Genomic DNA, 21,036 nt, shown 5'->3' on the forward strand with positions numbered 1-21,036 from the left:
TACTAGGAAATGTTACACAAATTTGCAGACTGTTGACTAGATTTGTTGTATAACTACTATAGTGATGAGGGTAGTCACTTTTAGGTAACATGTTTCTTTGTATTTCTTCTCATTTTCCAGAAATGAATTCGTTCCTTTGTTTTGCTTATCAAAATGGAGCTCAAATGCAGACGTTGTCAGGAGGCAATAGCACACACACACACACACAAACTTATTCCATGGGGAAATTATCTTGTCTAAGACAGTAACTTGTCTGTACACCTGCACACATGTGCTAAAATATGTGGATTAATAAAAATATCTTTTTAAAGAGGCTAAAAAAATATCGTAAAAATTACATGTTTTTCAGTAGAAATGTAAAATTAACTTAAAAACTCAGTATTTTGTAAATGATTTGATGCAGAGGGCGTTTTTTGTTTCTTTCTTTTTAAACCTATTTTAATCTGCTGGTACTGCACCTTACACCGAGCGATTACTCACTCGCTCCAGCGTTGTCTCATACGATTTAAAGCAAGAATCCTTTTTTTTCCCCATTGCAGTCCAGTGCAGGGACAGAGGGGTAAACCAATCCCCGCAGCTCCCACCACATTTCTTTTTTACTCCGTTGCGCTTTAATTTTAGGTAATACGAATCCCGGTTTCTTATTGGTTAAAAATTTAATCACGCGCGCCTGCTATTTCTAACTTCTTTCCGATTGGACATCCAGCTGTCAGTCGCGACTTTCCCACATCCAATGAGCTTGTGCACGTGGCGTTTTTTTTGTTACTGCGACGGCTAAGATACAGAAAGTTTTAACGCAGCTACGTTTTAATTATCCGGGCGACGTGTTTGCAGTAGCGGGTTGTTGCTGTACCCAAGGCTGCTTTGGCACCTTTCAGTTCCCTTAATAGTTTCGAAAAGCAGCGCGTTTGCTCTGAATGCGTCACAACGTAAGTGACCGCATGGAAACGGAGAGCTCAGCTTTCCATCTGCTGTGGACTGTGGTAGAGTGGGGGTTTCTGTGGCGCTTGGCGATTTGTGGGTGGTCGTTGATTCGCTAACGCTAGTGTTGCATCCACATTACACGTGGAGCATGTGCTCTTTGTTGGTGTAGCGTATATACAGTGTTTTTGGTTTTAGTGTTTATTGTATTTTTATTAATTTAAGAATCGTCTGCATGGCCGAGATCTAAAACGTGCTCGAACTAGATTCAAGTATAGTAGTCGGTTTTCAGCTAAATTGGGCACTTTAAGATAAACAAAACCAGAGCCCACAGTGAGTCCAAACCAACATGCCAGTTAGACGCTTTGGGGGTCACAGGTCTTTGGTCTCTCAGTCTCAGTCCCCAAAGCTGTCCTATGGTTACACGAAAATGAACATTGCCAGAGGTGGCTACCGTGTTTTTTCTGCCAACTCTTCCACCGCATGCACCGAGCTGGCCCAGAAGATAACAGAGTAAGTGAAATTAATAACTGTTAACTTAATGTGTTCGTGTCATTGCAACATATTTAACGATTTAATAACGATGAGTACACAGTCATGTTGATTCGTGTGTGTTGTTTACATGGCCTTGCTAGCAAGCCAAGTCTCTGTCAAAACACCACGTTACAGCTGCACGCGTGTGACTTTACGTTGTTTTTAATTCAGTACGACAAAAACAATCACTATTGTGAAAACTGTGGACCAAGGCATGACAATCACACTACTCTCGGCACAAGATGATGGTGTAACTACTCAGCGTGGCCAGTGTACATGGCCTACATTCGTACATTACGTAATGCATGTTCAAAACATCCTTTTAACACACTTCCACAAGTTTTATGGCAAATACTGAACCAAAGAATAAAAGCTTTAGAAACGGAGATTAAAAAAAGACTTTGCACTGAACATTTTAAGAAAATCCAATTAAGTGGATATGCATCACCTCATTGTACCTGAAGATGTGACAGTAAATCTGCAAAAGTATTGATGTTTACTTCAACTAAACTGCCTATCTTACTTTTTGATAACTGATTCCAGATGTCATTGCATGCTGTGTAACTATTTAATCAGCTTATTGGCTGTAAAACTTGAATTTATGTATGGTCCAATTTATGTACCTCAATGGTCAACATAACCAAACCTGCCACTTTTCCTAAAAATCATTTTATTTTGAAGTGCTATTACATAGTAACGAAACACTGAGGACGGCACTGTACAGTGAAGTTTTTTTTTTATTAGCTAATGACAAATCTGTTTTTTTTCTGCAATGAGAGATAAACCTGTCAGTGGTAATCATTGTTACAAAGGGAGTATGCTTTTCAGATCCAGGTCTGTCTTCGAAGTAAGCATGGTATAGATTTACTACTGGGTATTACTGTGATAGGCAAAATACTTAATTGGCTGTGATTCATAGAGCATGTACACGAGACAGTGTTTCTTTTGGTTAAAAACAAGTGGTTCTCTTACTGTAATTTGAAAGCATCCTTTATTTTTTTGTTGTTTTTGTTTTATTTGTTTTTTTGCTCCTGTAGCCTTGTCAGATAGCCAGATGGAAGTTGCACTTCCCACCCAGTAGGGAGGGAAAAGAATCAATGTTTCTTAGTTTTCAGTGCTTGGCAAAGTTGCAGGAGATTTTTTTTTTTGCCAGATTATGCTTGCGTTTTCATGCTGTGTTTTCTTGGGGAGCAAAGGTTTTAAAAAACGACAGAGAAAATAGAGAAAAATATTAATGAATACTGTACTGAATATTTATGCTAACGTGCACTCAGAGGCTGGGTGTGAATACGACTGGAACAAAAGCATCCTTATTTTTATTCTTCACTGGATGTGATGAAAGGAAAACAACATGCTTGAAACCTTCCCTGGTTAGACAAATATATCTTTCTATGAACGGGAAAAAGAAAAAGACTTAAGGAGAATGTCCCATATGTTCATCCCCTGTTTTGATTAGGCTACTTTATGGTACTGTCATAACAAAAAATTGAAAAAGTCTGAGATTTATGAATGCAAACAGGGTGAGGCAGCAGTGTAGAGTACAGACTGATGGGTTCTCTGCTTGTATTTTGGCTGTTGCTTTTTGACCTAAATAGCTTCTAGTTAAGATTTATAATTTTTTTTTTAAGAACCGCCAACTTATCAGAGTCCAAATTGAGGTGTTTACCTTTGAGACTAACGGTAAAGAAACAAAGTACAATTTTTATGATGTGATCCAGGGGGATTAAGCAAGTAAAGAAATTTTGTCTCACCAGTAAGTTCAAACTTCTAAATTTATATCAGAAAATAGAAAAGGTCAGTTATCAGTGACCAAAATTATTTGTTAATTAAATGTATTTCTTAAAATCATTTAAGAAACTGATCATTTCACCTAGATAAATGGATTTTGACACAGACGATGTTGATAGCCAAAATATAAGGTTTATTTCCACACAATAATGTAATAATTTTAAACTTTAGTTCTTGAAGTTCTTCAGATGGAGAGCTATCAAACTGCTGGGCAGAAAATAGTGTCTTGGTACAAAAATAATATTTACACGCTTCAGTTAGTGCAGTACACCAAGGTATGTTTTTTTTAACTCTGTTTTTTTCCCCCAGGCGTTTGGGGGTGGAGTTGGGCAAGTCAGTGGTTTATCAAGAGTCAGATTCAGGTGAGGCCAAGCATTTAATGTCAAATATTAATGAACTATGGTTTCCTGTTGCCACAGTAACTCATGAATACATAAAAACTGTGCTTTTTATTCAGAGACTAGAGTGGATGTGAAAGAATCTGTCCGTGGACAAGACATCTTTATCATTCAGACCATTCCCAGGTGAGACAGATGTCTTTAGCAAAAAAAAAAGAAAAATGATTCATCTTTTAAAGGTAGTATTTGGTGTTCTTAAATGTCTATCATCCAGCGACACCAATATTGAGCTAGAAAAAACAAAAGGACAAACAAACGAAAAAAGCTTAGATTAGCTTGAAAAGTTAGCTGGTTTTGACCATGTCTGCATGACATTGAGTTGTTGAGATGCTTAGGCATACCTAATAAAGTGGCCAGTGAATGTATATGTTTTACAAGAAGTGAGAGTGAACGGTTGGCTGGATTAGGTGGAACCGAAAAAGATGACCCCAAATGAGTGCAAATGTATCACTTTCTGTTGGATATGTAAATGACCAATTAACTGTAAACACATCAGCTAAGACAACTTTATGCTTTGATAAAATAATAAAGTTCTGATCAGACACAACTCTTAATCTGTTTATTTAATGTTCTAAAGTACTTTATTACTGAAATCAGCGTGTTTTCAAAGTTTTATGTTATAAGCACGTGCCCTTTATGCAACACAATAACATGGCCAGCTTTTTAAAATCTAGATATGACCTCAGATAGTTACTAGGAATTCTAACAGGAGTCGAAGCATATCTATTTTTGTGCTGTGACTCAGTTAAGTTTGCCTTTTCATGTCATGTGAGGTGAGTTTTCCACCTTGTTTGTCATTCTTTTGCTATGACAAAAAGACTGGCTCTAAAAAAAACAACCAGAGGTATTCAATGTTGTCGAGTTCTAGCGCTTCTCCTATTGAGTGTGCACAGAGGCAGCAGATAAGTCACCTGCCTATCTACATGTTGTGTCTTGCCATTGACTACTTTTGTTTTTTGTTTTTAAACTGGTCTAATAATAATATAAATAACTTTCCTGACAGTCGTCATCACAGCACAGTTTTGATTTGTAGTTACTATAGATCATCTGTTAGACCTTTTCTTACATGCGAATGTTTTTCCTGAGTCAAACTTGTCATTTACGTTAGCTGACTTTTAAAGCTGTTCTTCTCTTGGGGTTCACAGGAAAAACCTGTTTCGATGGTGCAGGTTATTTGTAAACGATGCAAATAAAATAAAAAAGTGAACCTTTGTTCAGATACAGTGGTGTTTGCACTGTCTGTGAACATGATGTTTGCAAACAAATGTTTAATGGCAGACCGAACAGTCTCTTTCATCTCATAATTATAAAGCATCGTTCTGTATTTTTTTGTCCCTAGATTCAATATTCCATACCCGTACCTTACAGTCCGTGGCACCTGATATGGCCTCTTATGTCTTTCTTTCTTTTGATGTTGTGTTGCTCAGAGATGTCAACACAGCTGTCATGGAGCTGCTTGTTATGGCTTATGCCCTAAAGACGTCCTGTGCCAAGAACATCATCGGGGTCATTCCCTACTTTCCTTACAGCAAACAGTGCAAGATGAGGAAGAGAGGCTCCATTGTCTGCAAGCTGCTAGCATCCATGTTAGCTAAGGCTGGTATACACGCTGTTCTCATTTCCTTTGTCATCATGTTTTTTTATACCCAGTAAAAGAAAGTGCAGATTAAAGTCAACAAACAGTCAATGACACTAAAAGTAGGAGGGGAGGTACATTATGACTGTAGCTTGAATAGTTAATATTGTTTTAGTAGTGATGCTTTATCAGGACCAGGTTGAATTAGTTTTTTTTTTTTTTTCCCAGTCTGACTCGGTTTTTACTCCTCAGCCTTAAAATGCTGGCGGGGGATTGTCGTCATCCTGCTGGCTAGGCGGGTGGCGTGGACACCCGTGTTTTTGAATGCGATAACTTGAGAACGAGGAGGAGTCTTGTCTTGCCTGCTTACTGGGCTTGAGAACAAGATTTGTTGACCTTTTAAAATGGTTGAAAATGTAAATTTAAAAAAAAGTCAAAAGGTGAATAAACGTAATACTTTGTTGCCTGTTTCCATTCATGTTTGTTTTTTAGCACAATAACCTATAGCAGTTAGTGTTTTTGCAGGATTCATAGGATGGTCTTCTGCCAGAATGTTATTCAGTGTCTAGTTTTTCAGTATGTTCCTGGTCTTGCTCAGTCATACTGTTTATGCTTCTTCCAAAGTGCCAAATGGCAAACAAATACCTGCAAGTTGGTAGAAACAATCTTCCTGTGTGATTATAAGTCAGCCACTAGAAGTTGTGAAATCGACAAATGTTTCAAAATTTGTGCAGTATGTACAGGCTTAGGGATGTAAAAAACTGTACATGTAAATGTATTGTTTTACAAAATGTCCTACCTTTTTATTGTTAATTCCATTTGCTTATTTCAGTTGTCTTAGTTCACTGTGCTTAAAACCAATGATTTAATAATTTGCGAAGCTATCAACTTTTAAACAAATCAAAATGTTATTTTTCTGTCACCAATCTTGAAGAGCTTTAATTTCATGCTACAGGCATTTCTGAAACTATATAATCTCACACACATAAACATGTGTTATGTGTTTGTACTGCAGGGCTAACTCACATCATCACTATGGATCTTCACCAGAAAGAAATCCAAGGCTTTTTTAACTTCCCTGTTGACAACCTGAGAGCTTCCCCTTTCCTCATCCAGTACATTCAAGAGGAGGTTAGGTTGCTTTATACTGTAGGCTCAACAAGATGTGCCTCCTCATCAAACATACACACAAATAGTGTTTTACTGTTATGTATAAATGGTTAGAGGTCAAGAGTGTTTTGTTTTTTGTTTTTTTTTCTCTTCAGATCCCAAATTACAGAAATGCTGTCATTGTTGCAAAGTCCCCCTCGGCTGCTAAGAGGTAATTTGGCAAGTCTGACAATGCCGATATCTTTAAAGTTGCTATTATGAAATGCACTAGTACTGTTTCTCTTGTCTAAGGAGCTTGGAAAGCTGTTTCTCTTGACTTTTTTTGCCTTAAAGTGTTACCCTATGTGAGCTAGAAAAAACTCAGATAAAAGCTACACACACACCTTAGTACTCAAAATGTAAAGACTGAATTAATGGTGCAGCCAGGTTTTTATAAACTGTAGGATGTTTTCAAGCATGAGGTTCTTCCTCATACTTGAGTCTTGTGCTCAAAGTCACATGGATACTAAAGTCCCTATAGGGGCCTGCCTGGTGTGTGGGTCCTTCTGTTAATATACTGTGAAAGCTAGTCCAGTAAGCAGCTTCCATAACTAATAACCTATTGAAATTTTTTCATCCTTTTATGATCTTCTTAATGTTTCAGGTGTTCACTACATGCACTGTGCACAATTCTCTTCAGAGCAAGCTACACGTTCCACAGTTTTTGTGTAGTCGCTTTATTAAATCATGACTGCTGTTAGTTGCATTCACAGAACATGACATCTATTTATTTATTTTTTTTAAAGAAAAAAAAAAAAAAATCACCAATCATAGCAATCATAGGTTTCGGAGCTATTAACACTGTGGGCCTGCACCATTTGATTGCTTTGCTCATGTATGAACATACTGGCATGTATGCTAATTTAAGAAAGTAATATTAAAACATATTTATGGTTCTTCTTTGCATGCTACATATTAATTGTGTAAGACAAAGCAATCACCTACAGGCTCTGTTAGCATTACAGTTACTTGTTTAAAGGCATGCATGACAGCACATTCCAGTAACCCCCATGTGCCACTGCACTTAAAATTGTTTAGCAAAGTTTATTTGCAAATGATAACATACACATAACAAAGACTTAATGTCGATGTTCATTTTGTGATCAGCTACTACACATAAATGACTTGTAAGGATCTGAGTGTTATAAAAATAATTCCCAACACTATAAATGCAATATACATGTTAACGATCTTGGTGCTCTAGGGGGTTTTTATAGTAACTTTCAAGCAATGGGAATAAAAAGAACTAAAGTGAAAGTGTGGACAAGCTAGAGACTAAATTAAGAAACAAAAGAAAGCCTAACGCTTGTATGGCCTCCTAATTGTGCTTTTGTGTTTTCAGTATACCACTTTTTCTTTGTTGGTGTAATCTCTGTCCTTTGCAAACTTCTTTCTGCTCTCTTTTCTCTGTGTATTTTTTATGTGTTGTTTTTGTCAGTTTCTTTGACATTGTGTGTCTGCATGTTTGTCTGTCCTAGAGCTCAGTCTTATGCTGAGAGGCTGCGACTTGGGCTGGCAGTGATACACGGGGAGGCCCACCACTCAGAGTCCGATATGGCTGATGGTCGACATTCTCCCCCTTTGTCTCGTGCTATCACAGGACACACTGGCCTGGAGCTACCATGTAAGATAAATGGCGCAAACCTATCTGTATCTGTTGTTGTTGTTGCTTTTCTTTCTTTCTTTTTTTTTTCTTGAAGCCTTGATGGTCATTTACAGCTATTATAATTTTACTGAGAAAGGAAACTGTTTTATTACTAACTCTGTTTTTTGTTACTGTCTGTCTTTAGAAAAATTAATTTTTATTTTCATGTTGATTGTTAGAAAGCTTCCACAAGCTGTGAAGCACAAGCTTATCAAACATGACATTTTCAGTAAGAATATAATGTTTTCCCAAAAGCTTGCAGGCCAGCTCTGCCTCAGACATTGTTATAACCACCTGTGAAATATTGCAGGTGCTACCTGCCACCGTCGCTTCCTTCATTTCAGCGCCAGATTTATTTCCCTCATCTCATTCCACCCTATGTACTCTCCTTCCAGCTAAACCATCTCCCCCGTTCTCCCGCCTCAACTTGGAAATATGTCAGCAATATCTTTTTGCTGTCTCCAGCAAGGGCTGAATCTGACTCTTCTTATGTCATCTCCCCCAATTTCACTTTGCATTGATTACATAAAATGTCAAACCTTCTAAGTCTGCTCTGAGTTTTTAGAATAATTTTTTGGAGGGAGGGGTAATTTAATTATTTGTCTAACCATGCCATAATGTTTTGTACCATCCTATCCTTTTCCACAGCAAGCAGCAGACAGGTCCCATTCCCTGGGATAGAGCTTCCAAGTATGATAATATTGCCTGAATCCACTCTTGCCTCCTATTGATTGCTTATGCTTCCCTGCATGGAGTGACAGTGAGTTGCTGAAGGCTTCCACTTCTAAGTGGTGCTGGTCACCTGTAGAACCTGAATGAGGTTTCCTCTTTTTAGGATTAAATCACTACTTTTTTCCTATCACACACTGTTCTGAAAGATGAATACGGCATTTCAAATTGACATTAATGAAACCAGTTGGTGCAGCAAAAGAAGGGTTATACCCCATAGTAATTTTTTGACCTACAAAGTTATTTACAGTGAATTTCACATACACTGAGTGAAATGCACTGTCTTGATATTCATCTTTGAGCCACAGTGTCTCATGAGTGATCATGGTAATTGCTGGAAGCCTTCTTTTTTGCATCATCTGTTAAAATAATATCGATTCTTATAAAATTAAGAATTGTTAACTGAGTGAGAAACTCTTAAATGAATGATATTATGAATAAAGTATTAAATTATGGGCTGAAGAAAAGTCTCAAGGCCAGGGATAGGCAACTCCAGGCCTCAAGTGCCGGTGTCCTGCAGGTTTTAGATATCACCCTGGGTCAACACACGCCTGAATCAAATGATTAGTTCATTACCAGGCCTCTGGAGAACTTCATTACATGTTGAGGAGGTCATTTAGCAATTTGAATCAGCTGTATTTGACCAAGGACACATCTAAAACCTGCAGGACACCGGGACTCAAGGCCTGGAGTTGCCTACCCCTGCTCTAGGCATATTAGCATTTTAGTGTTAACTCAAAACTATTGTTCATTTATTGCTTAACATGAAAGAAATCCTGACAAACAATAACACCACCCTTTGATAGTTATGTTTTGCGCTGTGATTACATCCTCTTGTTTCAAGTTTCTGTTTTTGAGTTTTAGGTGTCAGATTCTGCGTGATTCTTTCTGTCCAAAACGTCTAAATAGTATTAAGACTTTAGTTTCACGACTTCCTTCTCAATCCAGAAATAACTATTTTAAAATGTATATTTTGCACAGTAGCCTTTGTACATCTGATTTTTGACATTATTGGGATTTCCACGTGGGAAACGCAACAAATAAGACGTGTTGAGTTCTAGACCTGAATCACGTGTTGCTTGAAATCCCTACAGGTACATTTTAATGTTATATGTTTGGGTTGAGCAACTTAAATTCCCGATGACCCTTAGTGAATCTCCAAGATGAACCTTTTTATATTCTTATGGTTGTAAATAGTGTTTTGGATTACAAATAAGAATCGATTCTGGTCTGTTTTCAAAGGGAAACCCAGTTCTGCAGTCACATCTACCACTGTACCAAAAGCAGCTGTACGTCTTGGTTTGGATTTAGTTGGAAGCACAAATGTGAAAACTGTGGAATTACATATTTTGCCAAAAATCTTAACAGTTTGAATGGTACTGTGGTAGCTGAAGCTTATTGGGTTAAAGCTGTCTGCATGGTGTTTGCAGGTTTTAACCAAATCCCTTCTCACCAAATGTTCATTAACTTTACTTCATTCCAATAAGCTTCCTCTGATTTGGGTTAAAAGAAAAGACCTGTTTTTTTTTTTCCTGAGAGTAATGCTAATATTTTTGTGTCTTTTAGTGATGATGGCAAAGGAGAAGCCCCCTATCAGTGTTGTTGGCGACGTAGGAGGCCGAATTGCCATCATTGTTGTAAGAGCTCTAAGTTTTATGTGATTATCTTAAAACTACTATTTTAACTGAATAATGGCACCGCATACATATATGTATTGGTAGGAAACAGCTTTAGTGGGGGGTTTATAAAAAAGTGCAGTGTGATCATATCTTTTCCGTGTTCAGAATCTATTGTTAATTTTCAATAAATTAACAATAAATAATCATCTTTCCAATAAAGGATTTCAAGTATGGTTAGTAATGCCACTGCATAAGCTACAGGGAAAAGGCTTCTTTTTGTTTACACCAAAACGTAAATGCTGAAATTCAGTTTTTGTCTGTATGTGTGGGCATTTTCTTAGGATGATATTATAGACGATGTGGAAGACTTTGTTGCAGCAGCAGAAATTCTGAAGGAGAGGGGAGCCTACAAGATCTACGTCATGGCTACACATGGCTTGCTGTCAGCAGAGGCTCCGAGACTAATAGAAGAATCTGCTATTGATGAGGTAAAATAATGTGCACTTGGTATAATTGATTATAATTACCCGTTACTGACATTAACTTTTAGCAGTCCATGGAAACGCATCAGCATTAGAGATCTGCTGTACTCTTTCTGTAAAAGTAAAGTTAATGGGTGAAAAATTTCACAACCAAACCTTTGAAGCAGTCTCATCCTAGGTATGCACTCACTGGCCACTTTATTAGGTACACACATTCATTCAACACTATTGTCTAATCAGCCAAGCACATGGCCATGTCTCAGTGCGTTTAGGCATGTAAACTTGGTCAAGATGACCTGCTGAATTTCAAACTGGGCATCAAACAGGTGATTTAATGATTTTAAGTGATAGAATGGTTGGTGGTGCCAGATTTGCTCATCTGTTTTTCAGAAATTGCTCATCTACTGACATCTTCCTCTTCTCTGGGAGAGAATGCTTTATTGATGTCAAAGAAAAATGGCCAAACTGATTTACACCTCGGTTTCTGCTGCAACACTGGAGCGTTAGGGTCAGAATTCAGTGTAAACATGAAAGCGTGGCTCCATTCTGCATCGTTTCAAAGCGGGTAGTGGTGATGTTTATGGTGTGGGGAATAATTGCTTGGCATACTTAGAGCTGCTTCCAGCAAGTTAATGTTGCTTGTTACAAATGTATCTAATTATCCCAAACTGGTTTCTAGAATGTCACAGTGAGTTCATGTAGGGGTGGGCGGTATAAACGGTATACGGTAGAAACGATATAAATTTGGCCAACGGTAGAGATTTTGACTATACCGCTCTACCGCGATAGCGCATGTTGATGGTGTCACCCAGCTGCGCCTGTTTTGGTCGAAAACATTGCAACGGCTGCAAACAACATCATCTGCAAATTATGCCAGGCGACAGTAATAGCAAAGAGACGAAGCACTTTTGGAATATGGGGAAAGCCAAAAACTGCGCTTCCTCCACTTCTGTACCATTGATTCATTAGTGCTGAATTCTCTCGCAGCTGCTCTATTCCCATGTTGTTGCAGTATATTCTGCCATGCAATTGCATTTGTCCCTAACCACCAGAAACCCTCACGTGAACTTTTATCGAGTGGTAAAAAGTTTGTAGCACATTATTATTTACCAGCTAGTTTGACTTCAGTAACCTTACAAAAGTCACTGCTGTTTAGTTTTCTGTCTTTATTTATGTTGGAAGTGATAGCAGAGCTGTACGTTGTAATTTTTTCAGAAATCTCTCAGTCAGAACATGGTATATCATGTTTAGGTGGAAGCTAGCAAGCTAACTTCCTGCTAACTTCTAACTCCGTTGAATTTAATAAATTCTGTTTTCATGGATGCCTGGATGTTAAACTTAATTGTTACACCTGGTAAAGCAGCAACACTGATCATTTTATTAAAGATGAAAGAATTTAGACAGTTTTTAACTACTCCGCAAGGCTCCTGACTACAGCAGCCGTAATGCTCCAACAATCCATCAAGCGGTGCGCCTTCATAGCTTACCAAAGTTGTACTAAAACATTTTTGACAGATTTCTGCGCGCCGTTTGCCACATAAAATCGGTTCGCGGTCAGTAAGCACAACCAGAATTCATACATAAGGCACACTGTCGATTTTTGAGAAAGTTTAAGGATTTTAAGTGTGCCTTATAGTGTGTAAAATACGTTATACAGAAGAAAAGAATATATCGCGATATATATCGTTATCGCACATGCTTCAAATTATACCGTGATATGGATTTTAGGCCATATCACCCAGTCCTAAGTTCATACTCTCAAATGGCCTCCATAGTCACGAAATCTTTATTTAATACAGCACTTTTTGGATGTGGAATGGGAGCTTCTCATCATAGATGTGCAGCTGACAAATCTGCAGCAACTGTGAGATGTCATCATATCAATATGGGCTAAAATCTTTGAGGAATGTTTCTAGAACCTTGTTAAATCTATGCGACAAAGAACTAAGGCACTTCTGAAGGAAGTAGGAATCAAATGGTAAATGGCCTGTATTTGTATAGCGCTTTACTAGTCCCTAAGGACCCCAAAGCGCTTTACACATCCAGTCATCCACCCATTCACACACACATTCACACACTGGTGATGGCAAGCTACATTGTGGCCACAGCCACCCTGGGGCGCACTGACAGTACTAGCAGGTTGCAGCTAATAAAGTGTGTGGTGATGTACATCTACTATATGTCTAATGAGATGTATTCCTTCCCAAAAAGGGAAATTAACAATCATAATGTTTTGTGTATATTAAATCTTTATTTGTTCATCTTTTTATGCTTTCATGCTTGGGTGTTGTTTTGTGTTATAGCTTAAGAAAGAACAAAGCTCGAGAGTTGGGGTGAAAGAATTGCTTTTAGTCATAACAAACGTTAAAAATGAAAAATACAATTTTATTAACACGTATGTGTAAACATGCAATTACAAGATGTAATAACATTTGACACACACAAACAAAAAAAATTGAAAATGCACTACTAATGAAAGCTGCATTTATCCTTAACTTCCTGTGTTGTTAAATAATAGAAAATGTAAGATTGTGGTTCAAAAAAACCTGTGTACCTGTGTGAAATACAGCAATAAAAGGGTACATTGTGCTTTTAGGTGGTGGTGACCAACACTGTTCCCCATGAGGTCCAGAAGCTTCAGTGTCCAAAAATCAAAACCGTGGACGTCAGTATGATCCTGGCTGAGGCGATCAGACGCATCCACAATGGAGAATCCATGGCCTATCTGTTCCGCAACATTGCTATGGACGACTGAGGCAACACACACGTACATTTAGGCTACATCATTCATAAGCACATACACTGAGGACCAATCCAGTTTGCTTTAAGCTCGGCTTTTAAGCTGTTACAGTTTGTTTTCCTGTTAATCCTTAGAGAATAACTGACTCTGTGTACTATATGTTACATATGAAACTCAGACTTTGCTTTATTTCTCATTTTTGTTACACAGAAGAACTTTACACACTACTCAATGGTTTCACTTCGCTAATATGTCTTTCATACAGTCTGACAACATAAATGTCACAAATGATGTATCACGTGGACCCTCTCATTACACTGTAGCGTTTGGCAAATAAAGCTGTTCTTCATGGGGCTTTTTTATGTTTATTTTTTATCTCTATTTATTTTTTTGATGCCATCTTGATTCAGAATGATAAATGCTAATAACTGGGTGAGGAAGTAAAGCGCTACACCACATCTGGCATTTTCATATACATTCATTTGTATTTTAGATGTGTGAAGATTTTTGTGGAACTGCCAGAAAACTACAGTAAAGCGGCTTCACACCTGAACTGAAACTCTCGGTAGCAGTTTCAGTCACTGTTCAGGCGGCTGTTTTTGTGAAGCATGGAAAAGCATGAAGTACCCACCTGCAGTTAGTTTACAGTACTTCATGATTAATACTTTTACAGTTGTCATATGTGATAACGCACAATACTTAGGAGGAAATGAAATGCAGTCCAGATAAGGAAGGGGAAAAATGATTTGTGGTTTTGGAGCCAGGCCGTTGAGATTTTCTTTTTTAAAATAAATTCTGCAAATAGAAATCTTTTGCAAGCATTGTAAAGTAAACTAGATGATCAGAATTTCAAGTGTAAAGCAGAAACTTTAATAGTGGATGCTGCTTTTTATTAATTAAAATTGAATATAGTTTTCAGTTTACTTTTTTTCAACATATTTCAAGCAAAGGCAAATTTATAAGTGTGTTACTCATCGAAACATGACTCACAAATGAGTAAATATAGACATGTGGCAGGTTTTTTTTCTACAGAGGGACAAAACGTTTAAATAACTACATTTTCACATGCGGACACCACGTAGACATTTCGTAATCTTTGTGTTTCTGTCCAAGACCCTGAACTTGTTCTAAACGCCTCAGAGTCACTTCAATCTGCTGAGGAGCTTTGACCAAGTCTAGGAGCAGAGACGTGTTATTGGAAAAAGTCAGAACTGTTTAAATAGCCACCAACCCAGGAAATCTGATCATTTAGCATCAGTAAAGCATTCTCAGTGGGATAATAAAATATGTACATGTATTCTAAAGAGCCTAAGCTATTCCTTGGTGTAAATTAAAGTACAACTCCATGTAACAAGATGACAAAAGCACACACCTGCATGACTGTGAAGCTGTTAGGCCTCCCTTCCTTCGCAAATGAGCAAGAGCAGAGTGCGGAAGAATGTTTAAATGTGGACTGAAAGAGGAACTGCCCACAAACGTTTACCAGGCCACTTCCTCAAATTAAAACAGGAAACTTTGTTCAGTCTAATCTGATTCGGGGGGGGGGGGAGTGTTCGGACCAGAACTACAACTGTCTCCCAGTTGCATGTAGGGGAACCATGCACAGCTATTTCAGGAACTGCATAATGATCTGCGTTGTCACAGCTACACAGTAGTAATGCACAACTGTTCAGTATTCAAATGTTGTGATGCTAATGAGAGGCTTCATTTGTTTTGCTTAACTTTGTCTACCATTGCCTCAGGGGTGGAGACAGTAGTGCTGACCTTACTAACCTATGCTAAAGTTGCTAAAGTGCTAAAGTCATCTTAACACGTAGTTCCAGGAGACGTAAAGTTTTTTTTTTTTTTTTTTTTATAGATTTGGCTGCAGGTGTTTTGGTGTCATACATAAAATCATTTTCCTCAATAGGCCTGCCTTAAATATGTCTGTTTTTAAAGGTTGTATTTAACCTGTATATAACCTTGTTTGCAGGTACCACAGTAAATATAGCGTACCCACATTGAGGCCTCAGTTAATGTAATGTGTGTTTTTCACCAGCAGATGGCAACAGAGGTCAGAAAATACTGGCAGGCGTGTGCAGTTAAGAAATTTAGAGCACAAATTGTGCTAATCACAATTGCTTTTACCGGATGTTCTCATTTTTTATTTTGTTTAAATCACTTGTCACAAGAAAATGAGTAACAAGAACAGTGAATACTTAATTTTGTAATTTTATGACTGCCCATGTAAAGGGAATGGTAGATGGAACATGCTGGGGCCTCACCCAAAACAAACAGTCTTTACGGTCCTATAATGTATGCATGGCATTAACAAAGAGATGCTTCTAAGCTTTACTGCATCATATTTAACCATCTCATAGTATGTAATTATACCTTTCAGTTGAGCTTTTTGTGTTATAAGAGGGCTATAAGACTCCAAAACATATATTCTAGAAAATAATTTTTGCTGTATTAATCTTGTGACAGTTAAGTCTTCTTTTTGGCTTCCAACTTTATGTATACACTACTTTTTATCAGCACGGTTTCTTTTGTCTTTTTGCTTATTTTGTGACCTTATTACTAGCTTATTCATTTGTAACCTCCTGACATCCTTTAATGTAAATAATAATTCCGGTGCTGTGGTTAACACTGTTGCATCACAGAAGGAAAGCCCTGAGTTTAAATCCACTGGCCTGCTGGGGCATTTCAGTTTAAGATATGCATGAGCATTTTGAAATTGGCTGTAGCTGTGAATGGTTGTCTGTCGCTCTGTGTTAGCCTTGTGACAGGCTGGTGATTTGTCCAGGGTGTATGCCTATCATTCGCCCTATGAAAGCTGGTAAAGGGTCGAGCCCCTCTGAATTGCATGGGTGGAATAAAATTGACGTTGTACTTCTTCACATACATATCAATGCTTATCTATTTTTCATGTCTTTAATTATGTACCTAGGTATGTTTATTTACAGAAACAGAAACATTTTCACAAGTGTTGCTTTTTGCTTTTATTACACATTAAAGACACTATTCCACATACATTTGTTAAATAAACAGCTAAAAAATATATGAATACATGTGATGATAAAAAAATGAAATTTATAAAAACAAGCATTTTGAATGGCCACATCAAAATGAAAAGTGCATTTATATTTCCATTTGACCACAGTTTTTTTTTTTTAATACAAGGGTAATGTTATGCTTAGTAGAAAATCCCAATTAAAAAAAATTCAAACAGTATCATGTGCTACAGGTGAATCACTAAGTTAAAAAAAAAAATTACATGAGATATTCAACTTTTGCAGAGGCCACACCTGATACATATATACACATACTTCCCCTTAGTAAACAAAGGATAGCAACAGTCCAGATAGCTTAACATGAGGAAATTCAATAGCTTTACAGTGATCTGAACACCAGCAGCATGTCACCAAATAAGCAACAACAACGTTACATCAAGTGCACATCTAATTCATTCTCTCCATTTAATTTTAGGTTCACAGATATTCATAAGGTTCGGTCTGTACTTATTTTCTTCTTCCTGAAGTGTTTTTTGTGTGTGTTTGTGTGTGTCCATAATCCCAGCCAGGCAGCTCTTATGATGTCCAGGTTTCTCTCTGTCCAGCACCACTGAGTTTCACAACATACCTTCCGTATTCTCATCCACCCTGGCTTTTTGTGAAGCAAAACACCATCTCCCCTCCTGTGACACTCACTATGACAAAATACAGCTGTTGGTCTTGTTCATGGGTGGCCGAAAATCGGTGTCTTTTGGAAAGGTCTCCCTGCGTCGACGTAGTGCGGGGCTGAGGCGGCTGGGAAGGTTTGCCTGTTGCAGGAGCTCCTTGAACACTTCAACGACATTGGAATTTTCCTTTGCTGAAGTTTCCACATAACTGTTGTTCCAGTCCATCTCTACAGTTGATAGCACGTCCTCGTTGGACACTTGACGCTCCTCTTCTCTGTCCACCTTGTTTCCCACCACCACGATTGGTGTGTACTTGTCCTCTTTGATCTCAAGAATCTCATCTCGGAGGCTCTTGACAGCCTCCAGTGATTCTGGGTCATCCACAGCGTACACCAGTGCGAAGGCATCACTGCTTTGGATTGAGAGCTTGCGCATGGCGGGGAAGGAGTAGCTACCGCTGGTGTCCAGGATTTCCACGGTGACCTTGACCCCACCAATGTCATATTCTTTACTGTGCAGCTCCTCCACAGTACGCCGATGTTTGGGTTCAAAGGTGTCTTGGAGAAAGCGTCTGATAAGGGCCGTCTTCCCCACGCCTGCTGCTCCCAGAAACACTAGGCGCACGTGTGTCTTCTCCTTCACCTCCAGAGACATGTCTTATTTTTCTTTCTTGGCCCAATTGAGAAAAGAAAATGTCCCAAAAAGTGTCTTATTTAATGCACTTGCAAATATTAAACCTGTCAGTAATCTTTAACCTAAATATTTTCTCAAGGAAATCTCTCCATGTGCAGTTTGAAAATTCTTGTTCCTGAGCTTCTTTCCTTTTTGTTTTTTCACCTGATAGTTTTTAAGCTCCCTGTCGAAGCTGCTTATTGGGTGCTTCACTGTGCCCTAAACCTACACACACTGCCTTTTATGCCTGTTTTGGTGAGAGAGCTCAGTGGCCCACCCCTGCGATTGCAGCCAATCAGCTCAAGGCAGCCTGTTGAAGTACAACATCTTGACAACCAATGATTGCAGAGTATGTAAATCAGTGTAAAGGGCCACTTCAGGCAGAGAAAGGAGGCGCTATATGAGAGTGGATACATGACAAGCATAGCATAGAAAATATTGTCTGAGTAGAGCCTGATTATTATTCCAAAGAGTCGCAGAGTACTTCAGTGAAAGGAAGTAGTACCTCAGGTTTGATAGTATAAGGAAAGAAATGCACACAAATAATCAGGTGATTTATTTCATTAACCAGCATTTTGACATTTTCTTTGGTTGCAGCAGGATGGGCAGTTTTATCTTATCTGTTGTATTTATTCGTCATAGAGTTCATCTTGATTAGACATGGTCATCCAATATATGAACATAATTTCTGATGATAAAAGCTCTGATGTCTTATTCACCATAAATTGCTATCAGTAACTCATTTGCAATAAATACTATAAGAATGCATTCGTAGACTGATAAACAGCCATCTCAGGTGATGAATTCGTGGTGCATACAAAACGCACCATGAATTTTTTGCGAAACCAAACATTGTCCATAAGATCATCTTTACTTAAAATGAACAGAGGAATTGAAGGTCAGCTTCCAGGTAAGGTTATTGTTTGATTAGCAACAGCTGCCATTGCATATAATAATTTGGAAGTTGAGATAATAAACAAAAATCAAGCAAACAAAAGAAATGTGACTTAAGCTCCTCAGCCTTTATTATTCACTAGTGTGGCTATTACTAGCAAGTATGCATGTAGCTGTCTAAGAATTAATCCTGCCCGCTTTCAGTTTGTTCCTTGGGAGTGAATCAGACTTGTGAGCCTTTCTAAATTCCCCTCCAGGAGATTGACATCGTCTCACAGCCTACCTGGTTTGTTAAGTTACGCAGCAGCGTGGAAACACGGCAAGCTCTAGAGAACACTGCAACCTGTCCCAGCTGCTCATATTTTTTAATATGCACTCGTTTGCTTTCATCTGGGGACTGCTGTGTCTGAGCTGAGCAACAGAGCAAAGCGCTGTGGGAATTCAGCTGTGGACTAAAACAATGCATGGAAGTCAGTGCTCGGGAATTTAACCCCTTAGCAGTCGGACGTACCGCCCACGGTACGTCCGACTCCTAACCCTTTTAGGCAAAATTTGTAGGACTGCTAAGGGGTTAAATTTGTAGAAAAGCAATTTCACAGCTTGATTTGATCGCTTTCAGACGAGTCAAAGGTAGTTCAGTTAAATCACAAGATAAACCGTATCCTGTTGTTAGGCTCAGGTTGCTTTGTACGCATTGGATTGTATTCTTAAGAATACATTTCAGTGCATTGATAGTTTCTGAAATTACAAGATTGTCAGCATAGCAGGTGTTATTTGCATAAACTTAAATAGTGGTCTTCACTGTCCTTTACTTTGTGTAGTATTTCATTTTATTGCTATAGTTATTAGATACTGTGTACAGTGTGCACTGTGTGCTAAAATACATCAATGACATGATCACTGCATAAAATATTTAACTGAGCAACAGTATGTAGTTGGAGCATAAAACAAAAATATATTTAAACTACCCCAATCTAGACAAAAAACTTAATTAAGCGCTGTCATTAAGCACAGCTTTACTGTAAGTGTTATTGCTTTGTTACTGTGGCTTCTTGTTACAAGCCTTATGTATTAGAAAATGCAGTGGAAATATGTAAATTAAAAGTGGACCTCACACAACGTGAAGCCCTGCCCATTAATAGTTAACAAAGTAAATGAAAAGTGGCCTTCCCATCTGTTGCCTCTGGATGTTTTTTTGTGTACTTCATGTGCCATTATGTCTCACATCCCAGGCATTTTTCTATTTACGGTCACGTTGCCCCGTGGAGATGATAATGACCAGATGGCGTTGCCTGACGGACTGAAACGAATTCAGCTCTGATGTGTGTTAGCGCTGTTGTATACCATAGAACAACATAATGATTCCGTGGCTGTTCAGTCCAACGTGTTGATGTTTGTTTGATGCAGAAATAGCACTTTTGTTTTATCCTCCTGTCGTCTGAACGCTTTGATTTTTAGTTTACATGCAGTTTTCAGTGGCAGCTCAACAGGTTGCTTTGTTTCCACGAGCTGCGTCGTGACACTATTGTAATGAATGTGCCATTCTACTTCAGCTTATTTCCTTTTGTATGCATGCACAACCTTGCCCCAGTGGCAGTGGCACACAAAATTTATTGGAGTTACAGTTTGTTTGTTTTTTCCCTGTGCAACTAAAAGAAAACTAAGAAAAGATGCAGAAAAATGCTTAAAATATTCAAAGTAGTACACCTCTTTCTCTCTTTGTTGACACTGTCGTTCAAGGCTAATCGTGAAAATATTCTGTAACTGATGGACATCAACTGGAGCACCTCTTAGACAGGTCTATCAGTTTTTGTAAAGTGACATCTTTTTTGCATTTTTACCTCTGCACACGGAAATGGTGGATCGATAAAGGTGTAATTTGATCTGTAAATTTTTCCAAACTGCTTTGGAATTAGCCATTTTATACACAGTCCCCAATTTTCTGAGAGTCATTGTCAAAGTCTGTAATCAAGAAACAGCATCATGAAAGCAATTACACGGTTGACATTGTTCATCACCATGCTGATGTACTGGAGCAAAAACGTAACTGGCCAAAAACTTACTAAGACCTAAGTGTAGGTGAAGTTTGAACCAGTACTCGGGTGAATAACTGAAGTGCATTGGGACAAACACATTGTCCAATTTCTTTTTTTCTTTTTTTTAATCGCTCTTCTTTTAATTCCATTGTAGTTAATTAGAACTTTTTTTAAGCAGGAAAAAGGTTAATA

General features: G+C 38.2%; 2 protein-coding genes across 3 annotated transcripts; one reads left to right on the plus strand and one right to left on the minus strand.

Moving 5' to 3' along the window:
• Positions 1–688: 688 nt before the first annotated feature.
• On the plus strand, positions 689–16,834 carry LOC120729180 (phosphoribosyl pyrophosphate synthase-associated protein 1-like). Of its 2 annotated transcripts, XM_040024695.1 has the most exons (11): positions 689–1,434; positions 3,553–3,605; positions 3,701–3,767; positions 5,069–5,241; positions 6,233–6,348; positions 6,483–6,538; positions 7,845–7,990; positions 8,660–8,701; positions 10,307–10,377; positions 10,701–10,847; positions 13,438–16,834. In XM_040024695.1, the coding sequence occupies exons 1-11, from the start codon at positions 1,271–1,273 to the stop codon at positions 13,594–13,596; spliced, it is 1,194 nt and encodes a 397-aa protein (XP_039880629.1). In that variant the 5' UTR covers positions 689–1,270; the 3' UTR covers positions 13,597–16,834. The 2 variants fall into 2 exon arrangements, with proteins under 2 accessions (XP_039880629.1, XP_039880630.1); XM_040024696.1 differs by lacking the exon at positions 8,660–8,701 and having other exon boundaries at positions 696–1,434.
• Positions 16,835–17,100: 266 nt separating this feature from the next.
• On the minus strand, positions 17,101–18,112 carry LOC120729182 (GTP-binding protein Rhes-like). The gene has a single exon (XM_040024698.1). The coding sequence runs from the start codon at positions 17,894–17,896 to the stop codon at positions 17,270–17,272; it is 627 nt and encodes a 208-aa protein (XP_039880632.1). The 5' UTR covers positions 17,897–18,112; the 3' UTR covers positions 17,101–17,269.
• Positions 18,113–21,036: the final 2,924 nt, after the last annotated feature.

The sequence above is a fragment of the Simochromis diagramma genome, unplaced genomic scaffold (genome assembly GCF_900408965.1).
Source record: "Simochromis diagramma unplaced genomic scaffold, fSimDia1.1 OVJJ01000302.1, whole genome shotgun sequence".
Lineage (NCBI taxonomy): Eukaryota > Metazoa > Chordata > Actinopteri > Cichliformes > Cichlidae > Simochromis > Simochromis diagramma.